The sequence below is a fragment of the Oncorhynchus kisutch genome, linkage group LG17 (genome assembly GCF_002021735.2).
Source record: "Oncorhynchus kisutch isolate 150728-3 linkage group LG17, Okis_V2, whole genome shotgun sequence".
NCBI classification, from domain to species: domain Eukaryota; kingdom Metazoa; phylum Chordata; class Actinopteri; order Salmoniformes; family Salmonidae; genus Oncorhynchus; species Oncorhynchus kisutch.
Genome location: NC_034190.2, coordinates 82,817,732 through 82,841,731, shown reverse-complemented (window position 1 = coordinate 82,841,731; position 24,000 = coordinate 82,817,732). Strand labels below are relative to the sequence as shown.

The following is a 24,000-nucleotide window of genomic DNA, read 5'->3' as shown; positions in this document are numbered from 1 at the left end:
ATGGTGGAGGAGGGACACTGACCACCTGGGGATAGTCCACATGGTGGAGGAGGGACACTGACCACCGGTGGATAGTCCACATGGTGGAGGAGGTACACTGACCACCTGGGGATAGTCCACATGGTGGAAGAGGTACACTGACCACCTGGGGATAGTCCACATGGTGGAGGAGGCACACTGACCACCGTGGGATAGTCCACATGGTGGAGGAGGTACACTGACCACCTGGGGATAGTCCACATGGTAGAGGAGGGACACTGACCTGACCACCTGGGGATAGTCCACATGGTAGAGGTAGGACACTGACCACCTGGGGATAGTCCACATGGTGGAGGAGGGACACTGACCTGACCACCTGGGGATAGTCCACATTGTGGAGGAGGGACACTGACCTGACCACCTGGGGATAGTCCACATGGTGGAGGAGGGACACTGACCTGACCACCTGGGGATAGTCCACATGGTGGAGGAGGGACACTGACCACCTGCGGATAGTCCACATGGTGGAGGAGGGACACTGACCTGACCACCTGGGGATAGTCCACATGGTGGAGGAGGTACACTGACCACCTGGGGATAGTCCACATGGTGGAGGAGGGACACTGACCTGACCACCTGGGGATAGTCCACATGGTGGAGGAGGGACACTGACCTGACCACCTGGGGATAGTCCACATGGTGGAGGAGGGACACTGACCACCTGGGGATAGTCCACATGGTAGAGGAGGTACACTGACCACCTGGGGATAGTCCACATGGTGGAGGAGGGACACTGACCACCTGGGGATAGTCCACATGGTGGAGGAGGTACACTGACCACCTGGGGATGGTCCACATGGTGGAGGAGGGACACTGACCACCTGGGGATAGTCCACATGGTGGAGGAGGAACACTGACCACCTGGGGATAGTCCACATGGTAGAGGAGGGACACTGACCTGACCACCTGGGGATAGTCCACATGGTGGAGGAGGGACACTGACCTGACCACCTGGGGGATAGTCCACATGGTGGAGGAGGTACACTGACCACCTGGGGATAGTCCACATGGTGGAGGAGGGACACTGACCACCTGGGGATAGTCCACATGGTAGAGGAGGTACACTGACCACCTGGGCATAGTCCACATGTTGGAGGAGGGACACTGACCACCTGGGGATAGTCCACATGGTAGAGGAGGGACACTGACCACCTGGGGATAGTCCATATGGTGGAGGAGGTACACTGACCACCTGGGGATAGTCCACATGGTGGAGGAGGGACACTGACCTGACCACCTGGGGATAGTCCACATTGTGGAGGAGGGACACTGACCTGACCACCTGGGGATAGTCCACATGGTGGAGGAGGGACACTGACCACCTGGGGATAGTCCACATGGTGGAGGAGGGACACTGACCTGACCACCTGAGGATAGTCCACATGATGGAGGAGGGACACTGACCTGACCACCTGGGGATAGTCCACATGGTAGAGGTAGGACACTGACCACCTGGGGATAGTGCACATGGTAGAGGTAGGACACTGACCACCTGGGGATAGTCCACATGATGGAGGAGGGACACTGACCTGACCACCTGGGGGATAGTCCACATGGTGGAGGAGGTACACTGACCACCTGGGGATAGTCCACATGGTGGAGGAGGGACACTGACCTGACCACCTGGGGATAGTCCACATGGTGGAGGAGGGACACTGACCACCTGGGGCTAGTCCACATGTTGGAGGAGGGACAATGACCACCTGGGGATAGTCCACATGGTGGAGGAGGGACACTGACCACCTGGGGATAGTCCACATGGTGGAGGAGGGACACTGACCACCGGTGGATAGTCCACATGGTGGAGGAGGTACACTGACCACCTGGGGATAGTCCACATGGTGGAAGAGGTACACTGACCACCTGGGGATAGTCCACATGGTGGAGGAGGCACACTGACCACCGTGGGATAGTCCACATGGTGGAGGAGGTACACTGACCACCTGGGGATAGTCCACATGGTAGAGGAGGGACACTGACCTGACCACCTGGGGATAGTCCACATGGTAGAGGTAGGACACTGACCACCAGGGGATAGTCCACATGGTGGAGGAGGGATACTGACCACCTGGGGATAGTCCACATGGTGGAGGAGGGACACTGACCACCTGGGGATAGTCCACATGTTGGAGGAGGGACACTGACCACCTGGGGATAATCCACATGGTGGAGGAGGGACACTGACCACCTGGGGATAGTCCACATGGTGGAGGAGGTACACTGACCACCTGGGGATAGTCCACATGGTGGAGGAGGGACACTGACCACCTGGGGATAGTCCACATGGTAGAGGAGGTACACTGACCTGACCACCTGGGGATAGTCCACATGGTGGAGGAGGTACACTGACCACCTGGGGATAGTCCACATGGTGGAGGAGGGACACTGACCTGACCACCTGGGGATAGTCCACATGGTGGAGGAGGGACACTGACCTGACCACCTGGGGATAGTCCACATGGTGGAGGAGGGACACTGACCACCTGGGGATAGTCCACATGGTAGAGGAGGTACACTGACCACCTGGGGATAGTCCACATGGTGGAGGAGGGACACTGACCACCTGGGGATAGTCCACATGGTGGAGGAGGTACACTGACCACCTGGGGATGGTCCACATGGTGGAGGAGGGACACTGACCACCTGGGGATAGTCCACATGGTGGAGGAGGAACACTGACCACCTGGGGATAGTCCACATGGTAGAGGAGGGACACTGACCACCTGGGCATAGTCCACATGTTGGAGGAGGGACACTGACCACCTGGGGATAGTCCACATGGTAGAGGAGGGACACTGACCACCTGGGGATAGTCCACATGGTAGAGGAGGGACACTGACCACCTGGGGATAGTCCATATGGTGGAGGAGGTACACTGACCACCTGGGGATAGTCCACATGGTGGAGGAGGGACACTGACCTGACCACCTGGGGATAGTCCACATTGTGGAGGAGGGACACTGACCTGACCACCTGGGGATAGTCCACATGGTGGAGGAGGGACACTGACCACCTGGGGATAGTCCACATGGTGGAGGAGGGACACTGACCACCTGGGGATAGTCCACATGGTGGAGGAGGTACACTGACCACCTGGGGATAGTCCACATGGTGGAGGAGGGACACTGACCTGACCACCTGGGGATAGTCCACATGGTGGAGGAGGGACACTGACCACCTGGGGATAGTCCACATGGTGGAGGAGGGACACTGACCACCTGGGGATAGTCCACATGGTAGAGGAGGGACACTGACCTGACCACCTGGGCATAGTCCACATGGTGGAGGGACACTGACCTGACCACCTGGGGATAGTCCACATGGTGGAGGAGGGACACTGACCTGACCACCTGGGGATAGTCCACATGATGGAGGATGGACACTGACCTGACCACCTGGGGATAGTCCACATGGTAGAGGTAGGACACTGACCACCTGGGGATAGTCCACATGGTAGAGGTAGGACACTGACCACCTGGGGATAGTCCACATGATGGAGGAGGGACACTGACCTGACCACCGGTGGATAGTCCACATGGTGGAGGAGGTTCACTGACCACCTGGGGATAGTCCACATGGTGGAAGAGGTACACTGACCACCTGGGGATAGTCCACATGGTGGAGGAGGGACACTGACCACCGTGGGATAGTCCACATGGTGGAGGAGGTACACTGACCACCTGGGGATAGTCCACATGGTGGAGGAGGGACACTGACCTGACCACCTGGGGATAGTCCACATGGTAGAGGAGGTACACTGACCTGACCACCTGGGGATAGTCCACATGGTAGAGGTAGGACACTGACCACCAGGGGATAGTCCACATGGTGGAGGAGGGACACTGACCACCTGGGGATAGTCCACATGGTAGAGGAGGGACACTGACCACCAGGGGATAGTCCACGTGGTGGAGGAGGGACACTGACCACCTGGGGATAGTCCACATGGTAGAGGAGGGACACTGACCACCTGGGGATAGTCCACATGGTAGAGGAGGGACACTGACCACCTGGGGATAGTCCATATGGTGGAGGAGGTACACTGACCACCTGGGGATAGTCCACATGGTGGAGGAGGGACACTGACCTGACCACCTGGGGATAGTCCACATTGTGGAGGAGGGACACTGACCTGACCACCTGGGGATAGTCCACATGGTGGAGGAGGGACACTGACCACCTGGGGATAGTCCACATGGTGGAGGAGGGACACTGACCACCTGGGGATAGTCCACATGGTGGAGGAGGTACACTGACCACCTGGGGATAGTCCACATGGTGGAGGAGGGACACTGACCTGACCACCTGGGGATAGTCCACATGGTGGAGGAGGGACACTGACCACCTGGGGATAGTCCACATGGTGGAGGAGGGACACTGACCACCTGGGGATAGTCCACATGGTAGAGGAGGGACACTGACCTGACCACCTGGGCATAGTCCACATGGTGGAGGGACACTGACCTGACCACCTGGGGATAGTCCACATGGTGGAGGAGGGACACTGACCTGACCACCTGGGGATAGTCCACATGATGGAGGATGGACACTGACCTGACCACCTGGGGATAGTCCACATGGTAGAGGTAGGACACTGACCACCTGGGGATAGTCCACATGGTAGAGGTAGGACACTGACCACCTGGGGATAGTCCACATGATGGAGGAGGGACACTGACCTGACCACCGGTGGATAGTCCACATGGTGGAGGAGGTTCACTGACCACCTGGGGATAGTCCACATGGTGGAAGAGGTACACTGACCACCTGGGGATAGTCCACATGGTGGAGGAGGGACACTGACCACCGTGGGATAGTCCACATGGTGGAGGAGGTACACTGACCACCTGGGGATAGTCCACATGGTGGAGGAGGGACACTGACCTGACCACCTGGGGATAGTCCACATGGTAGAGGAGGTACACTGACCTGACCACCTGGGGATAGTCCACATGGTAGAGGTAGGACACTGACCACCAGGGGATAGTCCACATGGTGGAGGAGGGACACTGACCACCTGGGGATAGTCCACATGGTAGAGGAGGGACACTGACCACCAGGGGATAGTCCACGTGGTGGAGGAGGGACACTGACCACCTGGGGATAGTCCACATGGTAGAGGAGGGACACTGACCTGACCACCTGGGGATAGTCCACATGGTGGAGGAGGGACACTGACCTGACCACCTGGGGTTAGTCCACATGGTGGAGGAGGTACACTGACCACCTGGGGATAGTCCACATGGTGGAGGAGGGACACTGACCTGACCACCTGGGGATAGTCCACATGGTGGAGGAGGGACACTGACCACCTGGGGATAGTCCACATGTTGGAGGAGGGACACTGACCACCTGGGGATAGTCCACATGGTAGAGGAGGGACACTGACCACCTGGTGATAGTCCACATGGTGGAGGAGGTACACTGACCACCTGGGGATAGTCCACATGGTGGAGGAGGGACACTGACCTGACCACCTGGGGATAGTCCACATTGTGTAGGAGGGACACTGACCTGACCACCTGGGGATAGTCCACATGGTGGAGGAGGGACACTGACCACCTGGGGATAGTCCACATGGTGGAGGAGGTACACTGACCACCTGGGGATAGTCCACATGGTGGAGGAGGGACACTGACCTGACCACCTGGGCATAGTCCACATGGTGGAGGGACACTGACCTGACCACCTGGGGATAATCCACATGGTGGAGGAGGGACACTGACCTGACCACCTGGGGATAGTCCACATGATGGAGGAGGGACACTGACCTGACCACCTGGGTATAGTTCACATGGTAGAGGTAGGACACTGACCACCTGGGATAGTCCACATGATGGAGGAGGGACACTGACCTGACCACCTGGGGATAGTCCACATGGTGGAGGAGGGACACTGACCTGACCACCTGGGGATAGTCCACATGATGGAGGAGGGACACTGACCTGACCACCTGGGGATAGTCCACATGGTGGAGGGACACTGACCTGACCACCTGGGGATAGTCCACATGGTGGAGGAGGGACACTGACCTGACCACCTGGGGATAGTCCACATGATGGAGGAGGGACACTGACCTGACCACCTGGGGATAGTCCACATGGTAGAGGTAGGACACTGACCACCTGGGGATAGTCCACATGGTAGAGGTAGGACACTGACCACCTGGGGATAGTCCACATGATGGAGGAGGGACACTGACCTGACCACCGGTGGATAGTCCACATGGTGGAGGAGGTTCACTGACCACCTGGGGATAGTCCACATGGTGGAAGAGGTACACTGACCACCTGGGGATAGTCCACATGGTGGAGGAGGGACACTGACCACCGTGGGATAGTCCACATGGTGGAGGAGGTACACTGACCACCTGGGGATAGTCCACATGGTGGAGGAGGGACACTGACCTGACCACCTGGGGATAGTCCACATGGTAGAGGAGGTACACTGACCTGACCACCTGGGGATAGTCCACATGGTAGAGGTAGGACACTGACCACCAGGGGATAGTCCACATGGTGGAGGAGGGACACTGACCACCTGGGGATAGTCCACATGGTAGAGGAGGGACACTGACCACCAGGGGATAGTCCACATGGTGGAGGAGGGACACTGACCACCTGGGGATAGTCCACATGGTAGAGGAGGGACACTGACCTGACCACCTGGGGATAGTCCACATGGTGGAGGAGGGACACTGACCTGACCACCTGGGGTTAGTCCACATGGTGGAGGAGGTACACTGACCACCTGGGGATAGTCCACATGGTGGAGGAGGGACACTGACCTGACCACCTGGGGATAGTCCACATGGTGGAGGAGGGACACTGACCACCTGGGGATAGTCCACATGTTGGAGGAGGGACACTGACCACCTGGGGATAGTCCACATGGTGGAGGAGGGACACTGACCTGACCACCTGGGCATAGTCCACATGGTGGAGGGACACTGACCTGACCACCTGGGGATAGTCCACATGGTGGAGGAGGGACACTGACCTGACCACCTGGGGATAGTCCACATGATGGAGGAGGGACACTGACCTGACCACCTGGGTATAGTCCACATGGTAGAGGTAGGACACTGACCACCTGGGATAGTCCACATGGTAGAGGTAGGACACTGACCACCTGGGGATAGTCCACATGATGGAGGAGGGACACTGACTTGACCACCTGGGGATAGTCCACATGGTGGAGGAGGGACACTGACCTGACCACCTGGGGATAGTCCACATGGTGGAGGAGGGACACTGACCACCTGGGGATAGTCCACATGGTGGAGGAGGGACACTGACCACCTGGGGATAGTCCACATGGTGGAGGAGGGACACTGACCTGACCACCTGGGGATAGTCCACATGGTGGAGGAGGGACACTGACCTGACCACCTGGGGGATAGTCCACATGGTGGAGGAGGTACACTGACCACCTGGGGATAGTCCACATGGTGGAGGAGGGACACTGACCTGACCACCTGGGGATAGTCCACATGGTGGAGGAGGGACACTGACCACCTGGGGATAGTCCACATGGTGGAGGAGGGACACTGACCACCTGGGGATAGTCCACATGTTGGAGGAGGGACACTGACCACCTGGGGATAGTCCACATGGTAGAGGAGGGACAATGACCACCTGGGGATAGTCCACATGGTGGAGGAGGGACACTGACCACCTGGGGATAGTCTGCATGGTGGAGGAGGGACACTGACCACCGGTGGATAGTCCACATGGTGGAGGAGGTACACTGACCACCTGGGGATAGTCCACATGGTGGAAGAGGTACACTGACCACCGTGGGATAGTCCACATGGTAGAGGAGGTACACTGACCTGACCACCTGGGGATAGTCCACATGGTGGAGGAGGGACACTGACCTGACCACCAGGGGATAGTCCACATGGTGGAGGAGGGATACTGACCACCTGGGGATAGTCCACATGGTGGAGGAGGGACACTGACCTGACCACCTGGGGGATAGTCCACATGGTGGAGGAGGTACACTGACCACCTGGGGATAGTCCACATGGTGGAGGAGGGACACTGACCTGACCACCTGGGGATAGTCCACATGGTGGAGGAGGGACACTGACCACCTGGGGATAGTCCACATGGTGGAGGAGGGACACTGACCACCTGGGGATAGTCCACATGTTGGAGGAGGGACACTGACCACCTGGGGATAGTCCACATGGTAGAGGAGGGACAATGACCACCTGGGGATAGTCCACATGGTGGAGGAGGGACACTGACCACCTGGGGATAGTCTGCATGGTGGAGGAGGGACACTGACCACCGGTGGATAGTCCACATGGTGGAGGAGGTACACTGACCACCTGGGGATAGTCCACATGGTGGAAGAGGTACACTGACCACCGTGGGATAGTCCACATGGTAGAGGAGGTACACTGACCTGACCACCTGGGGATAGTCCACATGGTGGAGGAGGGACACTGACCTGACCACCAGGGGATAGTCCACATGGTGGAGGAGGGATACTGACCACCTGGGGATAGTCCACATGGTGGAGGAGGGACACTGACCTGACCACCTGGGGATAGTCCACATGGTGGAGGAGGGACACTGACCACCTGGGGATAGTCCACATGGTGGAGGAGGGACACTGACCTGACCACCTGGGGATAGTCCACATGATGGAGGAGGGACACTGACCTGACCACCTGGGGATAGTCCACATGGTAGAGGTAGGACACTGACCACCTGGGGATAGTCCACATGGTAGAGGTAGGACACTGACCACCTGGGGATAGTCCACATGATGGAGGAGGGACACTGACCTGACCACCTGGGGGATAGTCCACATGGTGGAGGAGGTACACTGACCACCTGGGGATAGTCCACATGGTGGAGGAGGGACACTGACCTGACCACCTGGGGATAGTCCACATGGTGGAGGAGGGACACTGACCACCTGGGGATAGTCCACATGTTGGAGGAGGGACAATGACCACCTGGGGATAGTCCACATGGTGGAGGAGGGACACTGACCACCTGGGGATAGTCCACATGGTGGAGGAGGGACACTGACCACCGGTGGATAGTCCACATGGTGGAGGAGGTACACTGACCACCTGGGGATAGTCCACATGGTGGAAGAGGTACACTGACCACCTGGGGATAGTCCACATGGTGGAGGAGGGACACTGACCACCGTGGGATAGTCCACATGGTGGAGGAGGTACACTGACCACCTGGGGATAGTCCACATGGTAGAGGAGGTACACTGACCTGACCACCTGGGGATAGTCCACATGGTAGAGGTAGGACACTGACCACCAGGGGATAGTCCACATGGTGGAGGAGGGATACTGACCACCTGGGGATAGTCCACATGGTGGAGGAGGGACACTGACCACCTGGGGATAGTCCACATGTTGGAGGAGGGACACTGACCACCTGGGGATAGTCCACATGGTGGAGGAGGGACACTGACCACCTGGGGATAGTCCACATGGTGGAGGAGGTACACTGACCACCTGGGGATAGTCCATATGGTGGAGGAGGGACACTGACCACCTGGGGATAGTCCACATGGTAGAGGAGGTACACTGACCTGACCACCTGGGGATAGTCCACATGGTGGAGGAGGTACACTGACCACCTGGGGATAGTCCACATGGTGGAGGAGGGACACTGACCTGACCACCTGGGGATAGTCCACATGGTGGAGGAGGGACACTGACCACCTTGGGATAGTCCACATGGTGGAGGAGGGACACTGACCTGACCACCTGGGGATAGTCCACATGGTGGAGGAGGGACACTGACCACCTGGGGATAGTCCACATGGTAGAGGAGGTACACTGACCACCTGGGGATAGTCCACATGGTGGAGGAGGGACACTGACCTGACCACCTGGGGATAGTCCACATGGTAGAGGAGGGACACTGACCACCTGGGGATAGTCCACATGGTGGAGGATTGACACTGACCACCTGGGGATAGTCCACATGTTGGAGGAGGGACACTGACCACCTGGGGATAGTCCACATGGTGGAGGAGGGACACTGACCACCTGGGGATAGTCCACATGGTGGAGGAGGTACACTGACCACCTGGGGATAGTCCATATGGTGGAGGAGGGACACTGACCACCTGGGGATAGTCCACATGGTAGAGGAGGTACACTGACCTGACCACCTTGGGATAGTCCACATGGTGGAGGAGGTACACTGACCACCTGGGGATAGTCCACATGGTGGAGGAGGGACACTGACCTGACCACCTGGGGATAGTCCACATGGTGGAGGAGGGACACTGACCACCTTGGGATAGTCCACATGGTGGAGGAGGGACACTGACCTGACCACCTGGGGATAGTCCACATGGTGGAGGAGGGACACTGACCACCTGGGGATAGTCCACATGGTAGAGGAGGTACACTGACCACCTGGGGATAGTCCACATGGTGGAGGAGGGACACTGACCTGACCACCTGGGGATAGTCCACATGGTAGAGGAGGGACACTGACCACCTGGGGATAGTCCACATGGTGGAGGAGGGACACTGACCACCTGGGGATAGTCCACATGGTGGAGGAGGTACACTGACCACCTGGGGATAGTCCACATGGTAGAGGTAGGACACTGACCACCTGGGGATAGTCCACATGGTGGAGGAGGGACACTGACCACCTGGGGATAGTCCACATGGTAGAGGAGGTACACTGACCTGACCACCTGGGGATAGTCCACATGGTGGAGGAGGAACACTGACCACCTGGGGATAGTCCACATGGTGGAGGAGGGACACTGACCACCTGGGGATAGTCCACATGGTGGAGGAGGTACACTGACCACCTGGGGATAGTCCACATGGTAGAGGTAGGACACTGACCACCTGGGGATAGTCCACATGGTGGAGGAGGGACACTGACCACCTGGGGATGGTCCACATGGTGGAGGAGGGACACTGACCACCTGGGGATAGTCCACATGGTGGAGGAGGAACACTGACCACCTGGGGATAGTCCACATGGTAGAGGAGGGACACTGACCTGACCACCTGGGGATAGTCCACATGGTGGAGGAGGGACACTGACCTGACCACCTGGGGGATAGTCCACATGGTGGAGGAGGTACACTGACCACCTGGGGATAGTCCACATGGTGGAGGAGGGACACTGACCACCTGGGGATAGTCCACATGGTGGAGGAGGGACACTGACCACCTGGGGATAGTCCACATGGTGGAGGAGGTACACTGACCACCTGGGGATAGTCCACATGGTAGAGGTAGGACACTGACCACCTGGGGATAGTCCACATGGTAGAGGTAGGACACTGACCACCTGGGGATAGTCCACATGGTGGAGGAGGGACACTGACCACCTGGGGATAGTCCACATGGTAGAGGAGGTACACTGACCTGACCACCTGGGGATAGTCCACATGGTGGAGGAGGGACACTGACCACCAGGGGATAGTCCACATGGTGGAGGAGGGATACTGACCACCTGGGGATAGTCCACATGGTAGAGGTACACTGACCACCTGGGGATAGTCCACATGGTGGAGGAGGGACACTGACCACCTGGGGGATAGTCCACATGGTGGAGGAGGTACACTGACCACCTGGGGATAGTCCACATGGTGGAGGAGGGACACTGACCACCTGGGGATAGTCCACATGGTGGAGGAGGGACACTGACCACCTGGGGATAGTCCACATGGTGGAGGAGGAACACTGACCACCTGGGGATTGTCCACATGGTGGAGGAGGGACACTGACCACCTGGGGATAGTCCACATGGTGGAGGAGGTACACTGACCACCTGGGGATAGTCCACATGTTGGAGGAGGGACACTGACCACCTGGGGATAGTCCACATGGTGGAGGAGGGACACTGACCACCTGGGGATAGTCCACATGGTGGAGGAGGTACACTGACCACCTGGGGATAGTCCATATGGTGGAGGAGGGACACTGACCACCTGGGGATAGTCCACATGGTAGAGGAGGTACACTGACCTGACCACCTTGGGATAGTCCACATGGTGGAGGAGGTACACTGACCACCTGGGGATAGTCCACATGGTGGAGGAGGGACACTGACCTGACCACCTGGGGATAGTCCACATGGTGGAGGAGGGACACTGACCACCTTGGGATAGTCCACATGGTGGAGGAGGGACACTGACCTGACCACCTGGGGATAGTCCACATGGTGGAGGAGGGACACTGACCACCTGGGGATAGTCCACATGGTAGAGGAGGTACACTGACCACCTGGGGATAGTCCACATGGTGGAGGAGGGACACTGACCTGACCACCTGGGGATAGTCCACATGGTAGAGGAGGGACACTGACCACCTGGGGATAGTCCACATGGTGGAGGAGGGACACTGACCACCTGGGGATAGTCCACATGGTGGAGGAGGTACACTGACCACCTGGGGATAGTCCACATGGTAGAGGTAGGACACTGACCACCTGGGGATAGTCCACATGGTGGAGGAGGGACACTGACCACCTGGGGATAGTCCACATGGTAGAGGAGGTACACTGACCTGACCACCTGGGGATAGTCCACATGGTGGAGGAGGAACACTGACCACCTGGGGATAGTCCACATGGTGGAGGAGGGACACTGACCACCTGGGGATAGTCCACATGGTGGAGGAGGTACACTGACCACCTGGGGATAGTCCACATGGTAGAGGTAGGACACTGACCACCTGGGGATAGTCCACATGGTGGAGGAGGGACACTGACCACCTGGGGATGGTCCACATGGTGGAGGAGGGACACTGACCACCTGGGGATAGTCCACATGGTGGAGGAGGAACACTGACCACCTGGGGATAGTCCACATGGTAGAGGAGGGACACTGACCTGACCACCTGGGGATAGTCCACATGGTGGAGGAGGGACACTGACCTGACCACCTGGGGGATAGTCCACATGGTGGAGGAGGTACACTGACCACCTGGGGATAGTCCACATGGTGGAGGAGGGACACTGACCACCTGGGGATAGTCCACATGGTGGAGGAGGGACACTGACCACCTGGGGATAGTCCACATGGTGGAGGAGGTACACTGACCACCTGGGGATAGTCCACATGGTAGAGGTAGGACACTGACCACCTGGGGATAGTCCACATGGTAGAGGTAGGACACTGACCACCTGGGGATAGTCCACATGGTGGAGGAGGGACACTGACCACCTGGGGATAGTCCACATGGTAGAGGAGGTACACTGACCTGACCACCTGGGGATAGTCCACATGGTGGAGGAGGGACACTGACCACCAGGGGATAGTCCACATGGTGGAGGAGGGATACTGACCACCTGGGGATAGTCCACATGGTAGAGGTACACTGACCACCTGGGGATAGTCCACATGGTGGAGGAGGGACACTGACCACCTGGGGGATAGTCCACATGGTGGAGGAGGTACACTGACCACCTGGGGATAGTCCACATGGTGGAGGAGGGACACTGACCACCTGGGGATAGTCCACATGGTGGAGGAGGGACACTGACCACCTGGGGATAGTCCACATGGTGGAGGAGGAACACTGACCACCTGGGGATTGTCCACATGGTAGAGAAGGGACACTGACCTGACCACCTGGGGATAGTCCACATGGTGGAGGAGGGACACTGACCACCTGGGGATAGTCCACATGGTGGAGGAGGGACACTGACCACCTGGGGATAGTCCACATGGTAGAGGAGGGACACTGACCTGACCACCTGGGGATAGTCCACATGGTGGAGGAGGGACACTGACCACCTGGGGATAGTCCACATGGTGGAGGAGGTAGACTGACCACCTGGGGATAGTCCACATGGTGGAGGAGGGACACTGACCACCTGGGGATAGTCCACATGGTAGAGGAGGGACACTGACCTGACCACCTGGGGATAGTCCACATGGTGGAGGAGGGACACTGACCACCTGGGGATAGTCCACATGGTGGAGGAGGGACACTGACCACCTGGGGATAGTCCGCATGGTAGAGGAGGGACACTGACCTGACCACCTGGGGATAGTCCACATGGTGGAGGAGGGACACTGACCTGACCACCTGGGGATAGTCCACACGGTAGAGGAGGGACACTGACCACCTGGGGATAGTCCACATGGTGGAGGAGGGACACTGACCACCTGGGGATAGTTCACATGGTGGAGGAGGGACACTGACCACCTGGGGATAGTCCACATGATGGAGGAGGGACACTGACCACCTGGGGATAGTCCACATGGTGGAGGAGGGACACTGACCACCTGGGGATAGTTCACATGGTGGAGGAGGGACACTGACCACCTGGGGATAGTCCACATGATGGAGGAGGGACACTGACCACCTGGGGATAGTCCACATGATGGGGGAGGGACACTGACCACCTGGGGATAGTCCACATGGTGGAGGAGGGACACTGACCACCTGGGGATAGTCCACATGGTGGAGGAGGGACACTGACTTGAAGTCTGTATTTCCATCAAAATATCTCTTTTCATTCTGTTTAAATCTCTATTTCCATCAAAATATCTCTTTTCATTCTAACTGCAGTATTCGGTCCTTTAACTATCGAGTCAGTTAAGAACAAATTCTTATTTTCAATGACGGCCTAGGAACAGTGGGTTAACTGCCTTGTTCAGGGGCAGAACGACAGATTTGACCTTGTCAGCTCGGGGATTTGATCTAGCAACTTTTAGGTTACTCGTCCAACGCTCTAACCACTAGGCTACCTTCTCTAACCACTAGGCTACCTTCTCTAACCACTAGGCTACCTGCCGCCCCTACCCTCTAACCACTAGGCTACCTGCCGCTCCTACCCCCTAACCACTAGGCTACCTGCCGCCCCTACCCTCTAACCACTAGGCTACCTGCCGCCCCTACACTCTAACCACTAGGTTACCTGCCGCCCCTACCCTCTAACCACTAGGCTACCTGCCGCCCCTACACTCTAACCACTAGACTACCTGCCGCCCCTACCCTCTAACCACTAGGCTACCTTCTCTAACCACTAGGCTACCTGCCGCCCCTACCCTCTAACCACTAGGCTACCTGCCGCCCCTACCCTCTAACCACTAGGCTACCTGCCGTCCCTACAATCTAACCACTAGGCTACCTGCCACAGACATCATAATACCCATGCCTACTTTCACCCCCATTTCTCTTTTTACCCCCCCCCCCCCAGGGAAGTTTCCGCCACGCCCGGACGGGTAACGTGGTGTCTAGAGAGGAACTGATGATGGTTCTGGTGAAGTTAGAGTCTCTCCAGATCAGAGCTCTCCACTCCCAGTCTGCCCACACTGTGTCGCTACGCGGGGCTGTGCTGGAGGGAGCACAGACCCTGTCCACGGGGCGACAGGCCAACAACGTAGAGATCTGCCTCTGTCCCGCTAACTACCAGGGAGACTCCTGTCAGGTTAGTGTTATTACTAGGTTATTAGTATGTTACTAACCCCCAACAACGTAGAGATCTGTCTCTGTCCTGCTAACTACCAGGGAGACTCCTGTCAGGTTAGTGTTATTACTAGGTTATTAGTATGTTACTAACCCCCAACAACGTAGAGATCTGTCTCTGTCCCGCTAACTACCAGGGAGACTCCTGTCAGGTTAGTGTTATTACTAGGTTATTAGTATGTTACTAACCCCCAACAACGTAGAGATCTGTCTCTGTCCCGCTAACTACCAGGGAGACTCCTGTCAGGAGTCTAATAAATAATCTGATCTAATCTAATCTAATAAACTTTTGTTATTGACCAAATACTTATTTTCCACCATAATTTGCAAATAAATTCATTAAAAATCCTACAATGTGATTTTCTGGATTTTTTTCTCATTTTGTCTGTCATAGTTGAAGTGTACCTATGATGAACATTACAGGCCTCTCTCATCTTTTTAAGTGGGAGAACTTGCACAATTGGTGGCTGACTAAATACTTTTTTGCCCCACTGTATGTCCACAGATTTGTGCAGATAGGAATCAAGTCAGAATCTCTGTCTCACCTTCTATCTCTCTCCCTGCTCTCCCTCACCTTCTATCTCTCCCCCTGCTCTCCCTCACCTTCTCTCTCTCCCTCACCTTCTCTTTCTCTCTGCTCTCCCTAACCTTCTCTCTCTCCCTCACCTTCTCTCTCTCTCTGCTCTCCCTCACCTTCTCTCTCTCCCTCACCTTCTCTCTCCCCCTTCTCTCCCTCTCATCTTCTCCCTCTTCTCCCCATCCTCCCCCTCTCCAGCAATGTTCTCCAGGGTACTACAGAGACACTAAAGGTCTGTTCCTGGGGAAGTGTGTTCCCTGCAACTGTAATGGTCACTCTGACCAGTGTCTGGACGGGTCTGGAGTCTGTGAAGTGAGTGCTGCTTGTTTATACCAATCACAAAGATTGTTTACATCAATCGCAAACAAAAAATGCAAAATGTAATTCATAGGTTACTCCTGGATGGATCAGGAAGTTGTATCACAATGGAAGTTGCAGACTCTCATCTCTTTGCAATTAAATATTAATGACATTAATATTTAGGCTGTGCCACCAGAGACTCGGGTTCGAGCCCAGGCTCTGTCGCAGCCGGCCGCGACCGGGAGGTCCATGGGGCGACGCACAATTGGCCTAGTGTCGTCCAGGTTAGGGTTGGCCGGTAGGGATATCCTTGTCTCATCGTGCACGAGCGACTCCTGTGGCGGGCTGGGGCGCAGTGCATGCTGACCAGGTCGCCAGGTGCACTGTGTTTCCTCCGACACATTGGTGCGGCTGGCTTCCGGGTTGGATGCACGCTGTGTAAAGAAGCAGTGCGGCTTGGTTGGGTTGTGTATCGGAGGACACATGGCTCTCGACCTTCGTCTCTCCCGAGCCCGTACGGGAGTTGTAGCGATGAGACAAGATAATAACTACAACTAATTAGATACTACGAAATTGGGGAGAAAGGGGGTCAAATTAAAAATATTTTGGTTTTCCAGCTGAATTATAGTCAGTACTAAACACCACTATAACTGTAGTCAGTACTATAACTGTAGTCAGTACTAAACACCACTATAACTGTAGTCAGTACTATAACTGTAGTCAATACTATAACTGTAGTCAGTACTATAACACCACTATAACTATAGTCAGTACAATAACACCACTATAACTGTAGTCAGTACTATAACACCACTATAACTGTAGTCAGTACTATAACTGTAGTCAATACTATAACTGTAGTCAGTACTATAACACCACTATAACTATAGTCAGTACAATAACACCACTATAACTGTAGTCAGTACTATAACACCACTATAACTGTAGTCAGTACAATAACACCACTATAACTGTAGTCAGTACTATAACTGTAGTCAGTACTAAACACCACTATAACTGTAGTCAGTACTATAACTGTAGTCAATACTATAACTGTAGCCAGTACTATAACACCACTATAACTATAGTCAGTACAATAACACCACTATAACTGTAGTCAGTACTATAACACCACTATAACTATAGTCAGTACAATAACACCACTATAACTGTAGTCAGTACTATAACACCACTATAACTGTAGTCAGTACTATAACACCACTATAACTGTAGTCAGTACTATAACACCACTATAACTATAGTCAGTACTATAACACCACTATAACTATAGTCAGTACAATAACACCACTATAACTGTAGTCAGTACTATAACACCACTATAACTGTAGTCAGTACTATAACTGTAGTCAGTACTATAACACCACTATAACTGTAGTCACCACTATAACTGTAGTCAGTACTATAACACCACTATAACTATAGTCAGTACTATAACACCACTATAACTATAGTCAGTACTATAACACCACTATAACTATAGTCAGTACTATAACACCACTATAACTGTAGTCAGTACTATAACACCACTATAACTATAGTCAGTACTATAACACCACTATAACTGTAGTCAGTACTATAACACCACTATAACTGTAGTCAGTACTATAACTGTAGTCCGTACTATAACACCACTATAACTGTAGTCAGTACTATAACTGTAGTCAATACTATAACTGTAGTCAGTACTATAACACCACTATAACTATAGTCAGTACAATAACACCACTATAACTGTAGTCCGTACTATAACTGTAGTCAATACTATAACACCACTATAACTATAGTCAGTACAATAACACCACTATAACTGTAGTCAGTACTATAACACCACTATAACTATAGTCAGTACTATAACACCACTATAACTATAGTCAGTACTATAACACCACTATAACTGTAGTCAGTACTATAACACCACTATAACTATAGTCAATACTATAACACCACTATAACTATAGTCAGTACTATAACACCACTATAACTATAGTCAGTACTATAACACCACTATAACTATAGTCAGTACTATAACACCACTATAACTATAGTCAGTACTATAACACCACTATAACTATAGTCAGTACTATAACACCACTATAACTGTAGTCAGTACTATAACACCACTATAACTGTAGTCAGTACTATAACACCACTATAACTATAGTCAGTACTATAACACCACTATAACTGTAGTCAGTACTATAACACCACTATAACTGTAGTCAGTACTATAACACCACTATAACCTCTGGAAACATCATCATGGCTGACAGACTGTTTTTAACTACTGCCTCTGGGAATTGAAATTGGGATGTTCTCCAAGTTTATGACTCAAATAATAATTTATATAAATTATCAAAATAATCGTTGTGTTTTAATGTCTGTGTTCTGTTGGGTGTATCATGTATATGATGTTTCTCTCAGAACTGTCAACACAACAGGGCTGGAGACCACTGTGAGAAATGTCAAGGTGGTTTCCATGGAAACAACTCTCGAGATGGACAATCCCTCTCCTGTGACACCTGCCCCTGTCCTCTGCAGGTGTCCTCCAACAAGTCAGTAACCTCTCCTCTCCTCTTCTTCTCTTTTCTACCCCTGACCCTCTGCAGGTGTCCTCCAACAAGTCAGTAACCTCTCCTCTCCTCTTCTTCTCTTTTCTACCCCTGTCCTCTACAGGTGTCCTCCAACAAGTCAGTAACCTCTCCTTTCCTCTCCTCTCCTCTCCTCTTTTTTACCCCTGACCCTCTGCAGGTGTCCTCCAACAAGTCAGTAACCTCTCCTCTCCTCTTCTTCTCTTTTCTACCCCTGTCCTCTACAGGTGTCCTCCAACAAGTCAGTAACCTCTCCTTTCCTCTCCTCTCCTCTCCTTCTCTTTTTTACCCCTGACCCTCTGCAGGTGTCCTCCAACAAGTCAGTAACCTCTCCTCTCCTCTTCTTCTCTTTCTACCCCTGTCCTCTACAGGTGTCCTCCAACAAGTCAGTAACCTCTCCTTTCCTCTCCTCTCCTCTCCTTCTCTTTTTTACCCCTGACCCTCTGCAGGTGTCCTCCAACAAGTCAGTAACCTCTCCTCTCCTCTTCTTCTCTTTTCTACCCCTGTCCTCTACAGGTGTCCTCCAACAAGTCAGTAACCTCTCCTTTCCTCTCCTCTCCTCTCCTCTCCTTCTCTTTTTTACCCCTGACCCTCTGCAGGTGTCCTCCAACAAGTCAGTAACCTCTCCATCTCCTTCTCTTTTCTACCCCTGTCCTCTACAGGTGTCCTCCAACAAGTCAGTAACCTCTCCTTTCCTCTCCTCTCCTCTCCTTCTCTTTTTTACCCCTGACCCTCTGCAGGTGTCCTCCAACAAGTCAGTAACCTCTCCTTTCCTCTCCTCTCCTTCTCTTTTCTACCCCTGACCCTCTGCAGGTGTCCTCCAACAAGTCAGTAACCTCTCCTCTCCTCTCCTCTCCTCTCCTCTCCTCTCCTCTCCTTTCCTCTCCTCTCCTCTTCTTCTCTTTTCTACCCTGACCCTCTGCAGGTGTCCTCCAACAAGTCAGTAACCTCTCCTCTCCTTCTCTTTTCTACCCCTGACCCTCTGCAGGTGTCCTCCAACAAGCCAGTAACCTCTCCTTTCCTCTCCTCTCCTTCTCTTTTCTACCCCTGACCCTCTGCAGGTGTCCTCCAACAAGTCAGTAACCTCTCCTCTCCTTCTCTTTTCTACCCCTCCTCTACAGGTGTCCTCCAACAAGTCAGTAACCTCTCCTTTCCTTTCCTCTCCTCTCCTTCTCTTTTTTACCCCTGACCCTCTGCAGGTGTCCTCCAACAAGTCAGTAACCTCTCTTCTCCTCTTCCTCTCTTTTCTACCCCTGACCCTCTGCAGGTGTCCTCCAACATGTCAGTAACCTCTCCTTTCCTCTCCTCTCCTCTCCTTCTCTTTTTTACCCCTGACCCTCTGCAGGTGTCCTCCAACAAGTCAGTAACCTCTCCTCTCCTCTTCTTCTCTTTTCTACCCCTGACCCTCTGCAGGTGTCCTCCAACATGTCAGTAACCTCTCCTTTCCTCTCCTCTCCTCTCCTTCTCTTTTTTACCCCTGACCCTCTGCAGGTGTCCTCCAACAAGTCAGTAACCTCTCCTCTCCTCTTCTTCTCTTTTCTACCCCTGACCCTCTGCAGGTGTCCTCCAACAAGTCAGTAACCTCTCCTCTCCTCTTCTTCTCTTTTCTACCCCTGTCCTCTACAGGTGTCCTCCAACAAGTCAGTAACCTCTCCTCTCCTCTTCTTCTCTTTTCTACCCCTGTCCTCTACAGGTGTCCTCCAACAAGTCAGTAACCTCTCCTCTCCTTTCCTTTCCTCTCCTCTCCTCTTCTTCTCTTTTCTACCCCTGACCCTCTGCAGGTGTCCTCCAACAAGTCAGTAACCTCTCCTCTCCTCTTCTTCTCTTTTCTACCCCTGACCCTCTGCAGGTGTCCTCCAACAAGTCAGTAACCTCTCCTCTCCTCTTCTTCTCTTTTCTACCCCTGACCCTCTGCAGGTGTCCTCCAACAAGTCAGTAACCTCTCCTCTCCTCTTCTTCTCTTTTCTACCCCTGACCCTCTGCAGGTGTCCTCCAACAAGTCAGTAACCTCTCCTCTCCTCTTCTTCTCTTTTCTACCCCTGACCCTCTGCAGGTGGCCTTCAACAAATGAGTAGCCTCTCCTCTCCTCTTCTTCTCTTTTCTACCCCTGACCCTCTGCAGGTGTCCTCCAACAAGTCAGTAACCTCTCCTCTTCTTCTCTTTTCTACCCCTGACCCTCTGCAGGTGTCCTCCAACAAGTCAGTAACCTCTCCTCTCCTCTTCTTCTCTTTTCTACCCCTGACCCTCTGCAGGTGTCCTCCAACAAGTCAGTAACCTCTCCTCTCCTCTTCTTCTCTTTTCTACCCCTGACCCTCTGCAGGTGGCCTTCAACAAATGAGTAGCCTCTCCTCTCCTCTCCTCTCCTCTCCTTTCCTTTCCTACCCCTGTCCTCTACAGGTGTCCTCCAACAAGTCAGTAACCTCTCCTTTCCTCTCCTCTCCTCTTCTTCTCTTTTCTACCACTGACCCTCTGCAGGTGGCCTTCTACAAATGAGTAGCCTCTCCTCTCCTGGATCCTCTCTTTGCTCAGCTGTTACGTATTGTAGAGAAACTGTAGATTGGTTTTGTGTCTCTGACTAAACTGGCTGCTACCTCTTCTCTCCTGTGTAGTTTTGCAGTGGGCTGTGTGGAGAAACTCAACAGGATGCAGTGTCTGTGTATGCCTGGCTACGCTGGACCCCAGTGTCAAAGGTCAGTAGTCCATTCAATGATGAAATCAGCTTTACTAATATAACAATCTTGCCATGTTGAACTAACACTGAAGAGAGCAGTTTTTATGAAAAAAAGTCTCATACTTCGTTTGTTTGATGACCTTAACAAACACACCTGTGTCCAATCCACGCGCTGACTCCTCCTCATTCTGTCTCTACCCTCCTTCAGGTGTGCTCCCGGTTTCTACGGCAACCCCATGGTTATTGGCAGCGCGTGCCAGCCCTGCCATTGCCATGACAACACGGACCCCAACCTGCTGTTCAGCGACTGTGACGGGCTGACGGGCGAGTGTCACAGCTGCATGCACAACACCGCCGGGACGCACTGTGAGATCTGCGGCCCCGGTTTCTACGGTGACGCCGTCACTGCCAGGAACTGCACCAGTAAGACCAACCGGCCCCGGTCGGACAATACACACACACGCGCGCGCGCGCACACACAGACGCGCACACAGACGCGCGCACACACACGCGCGCACACACGCGCGCGCACACACAGACGCGCACACACACACACACAGACGCACACACACACACACACAGACGCATGTACACACACACACACAGACGCATGTACACACACACAGACGCATGTACACACACACACATACACACACAAACACACAGACGCATGTACACACACACACACAGACGCATGTACACACACACACATAGACGCATGTACACACACACACACAGGTCTGTACGTGTTTATGCACGTGAAAACACACATACACACGCAAACACACATACACACAAATCCACTCACACACACACACACATCCATACCCTCTCTAGCCTAATCCCAGTTGACATAGCCTCTCTAGCCTAATCCCTGTTTACATACCCTCTCTAGCCTAATCCCAGTTTACATACCCTCTCTAGCCTATTCCCAGTTTACATAGCCTCTCTAGCCTAATCCCAGTTTACAGCCTCTCTAGCCTAATCCAAGTTTACATAGCCTCTCTAGCCTAATCCCAGTTTACATGCCCTCTCTACCCTAATCCCAGTTTACATAGCCTCTGTAGCCTAATTCCAGTTTACATAGCCTCTCTCTAGCTTAATCCTAGTTTACATACCCTCTCTAGCCTAATACCAGTTTACATACCCTCTCTAGCCTAATCCCAGTTTACAGCCTCTGTAGCCTAATACCAGTTTACATACCCTCTCTAGCCTAATCCCAGTTTACAGCCTCTGTAGCCTAATCCCAGTTTACACAGCCTCTGTAGCATAATCCCAGTTTACATACCCTCTCTAGCCTAATCCCAGTTTACAGCCTCTCTAGCCTAATCCCAGTTTACAGCCTCTGTAGCCTAATCCCAGTTTACAGCATCTCTAGCCTAATCTCAGTTTACATACCCTCTCTAGCCTATTCCCAGTTTACATAGCCTCTGTAGCCTAATCCCAGTTTACAGCCTCTCTAGCCTAATCCAAGTTTACATAGCCTCTCTAGCCTAATTCCAGTTTACATAGCCTCTCTAGCCTAATCCCAGTTTACAGCCTCTCTAGCCTAATCCCAGTTTACAGACTCTCTAGCCTAATCCTAGTTTACATACCCTCTCTAGCCTAATACCAGTTTACATACCCTCTCTAGCCTAATCCCAGTTTACAGCCTCTCTAGCCTAATCCCAGTTTACATACCCTCTCTAGCCTAATCCCAGTTTACATAGCCTATCTCTAGCCTAATCCCAGTTTACATACCCTCTCTAGCCTAATCCCAGTTTACATAGCCTATCTCTAGCCTAATCCCAGTTTACATACCCTCTCTAGCCTAATCCCAGTTTACATAGCCTATCTCTAGCCTAATCCCAGTTTACATAGCCTATCTCTAGCCTAATCCCAGTTATTGTATTTCTCTTTAATCCAGGAAGTGTAATAAAAACGAGGTCTTAATCTCGTTAATAACATGCGAAGGGTTAACAAATCACTTCCTCTGATGTTAGACGGTTTTCCAGTCAGTCGTCACTGCAATTATCTCCCCATCTCTCTCTTATTTACCCAGGATGCAACTGCTCTCCCTGTGGCACAGCTTCATGTGACCGTCACACAGGACAATGTCAATGTAAACAAGGTGTGACCGACAACTGTGACCGCTGCCAGGTACGTACTGAACTCAGTTATCGTCAGAAACTGGTACCCCTACCAGGTACGTACTGAACTCAGTTATCGTCAAGAAACTGGGACCCCTACCAGGTTACGTACTGAACTCAGTTATCGTCAGAAACTGGGACCCCCTACCAGGTACGTACTGAACTCAGTTATAGTCAGAAACTGGGACCCCTACCAGGTACGTACTGAACTCAGTTATCGTCAGAAA

General features: G+C 53.4%; 1 protein-coding gene across 1 annotated transcript in view; it reads left to right on the top strand.

Moving 5' to 3' along the window:
• LOC109885864 (laminin subunit alpha-5) overlaps window positions 1–24,000 on the top strand; it is a 281,944-nt gene that overhangs the window by 191,016 nt on the left and 66,928 nt on the right. Inside the window, 6 exon segments of the mRNA XM_031793358.1 lie at window positions 15,219–15,449; window positions 16,263–16,376; window positions 18,807–18,937; window positions 21,583–21,663; window positions 21,853–22,067; window positions 23,686–23,833. Coding sequence (XP_031649218.1) covers window positions 15,219–15,449; window positions 16,263–16,376; window positions 18,807–18,937; window positions 21,583–21,663; window positions 21,853–22,067; window positions 23,686–23,833 — 920 coding nt within the window.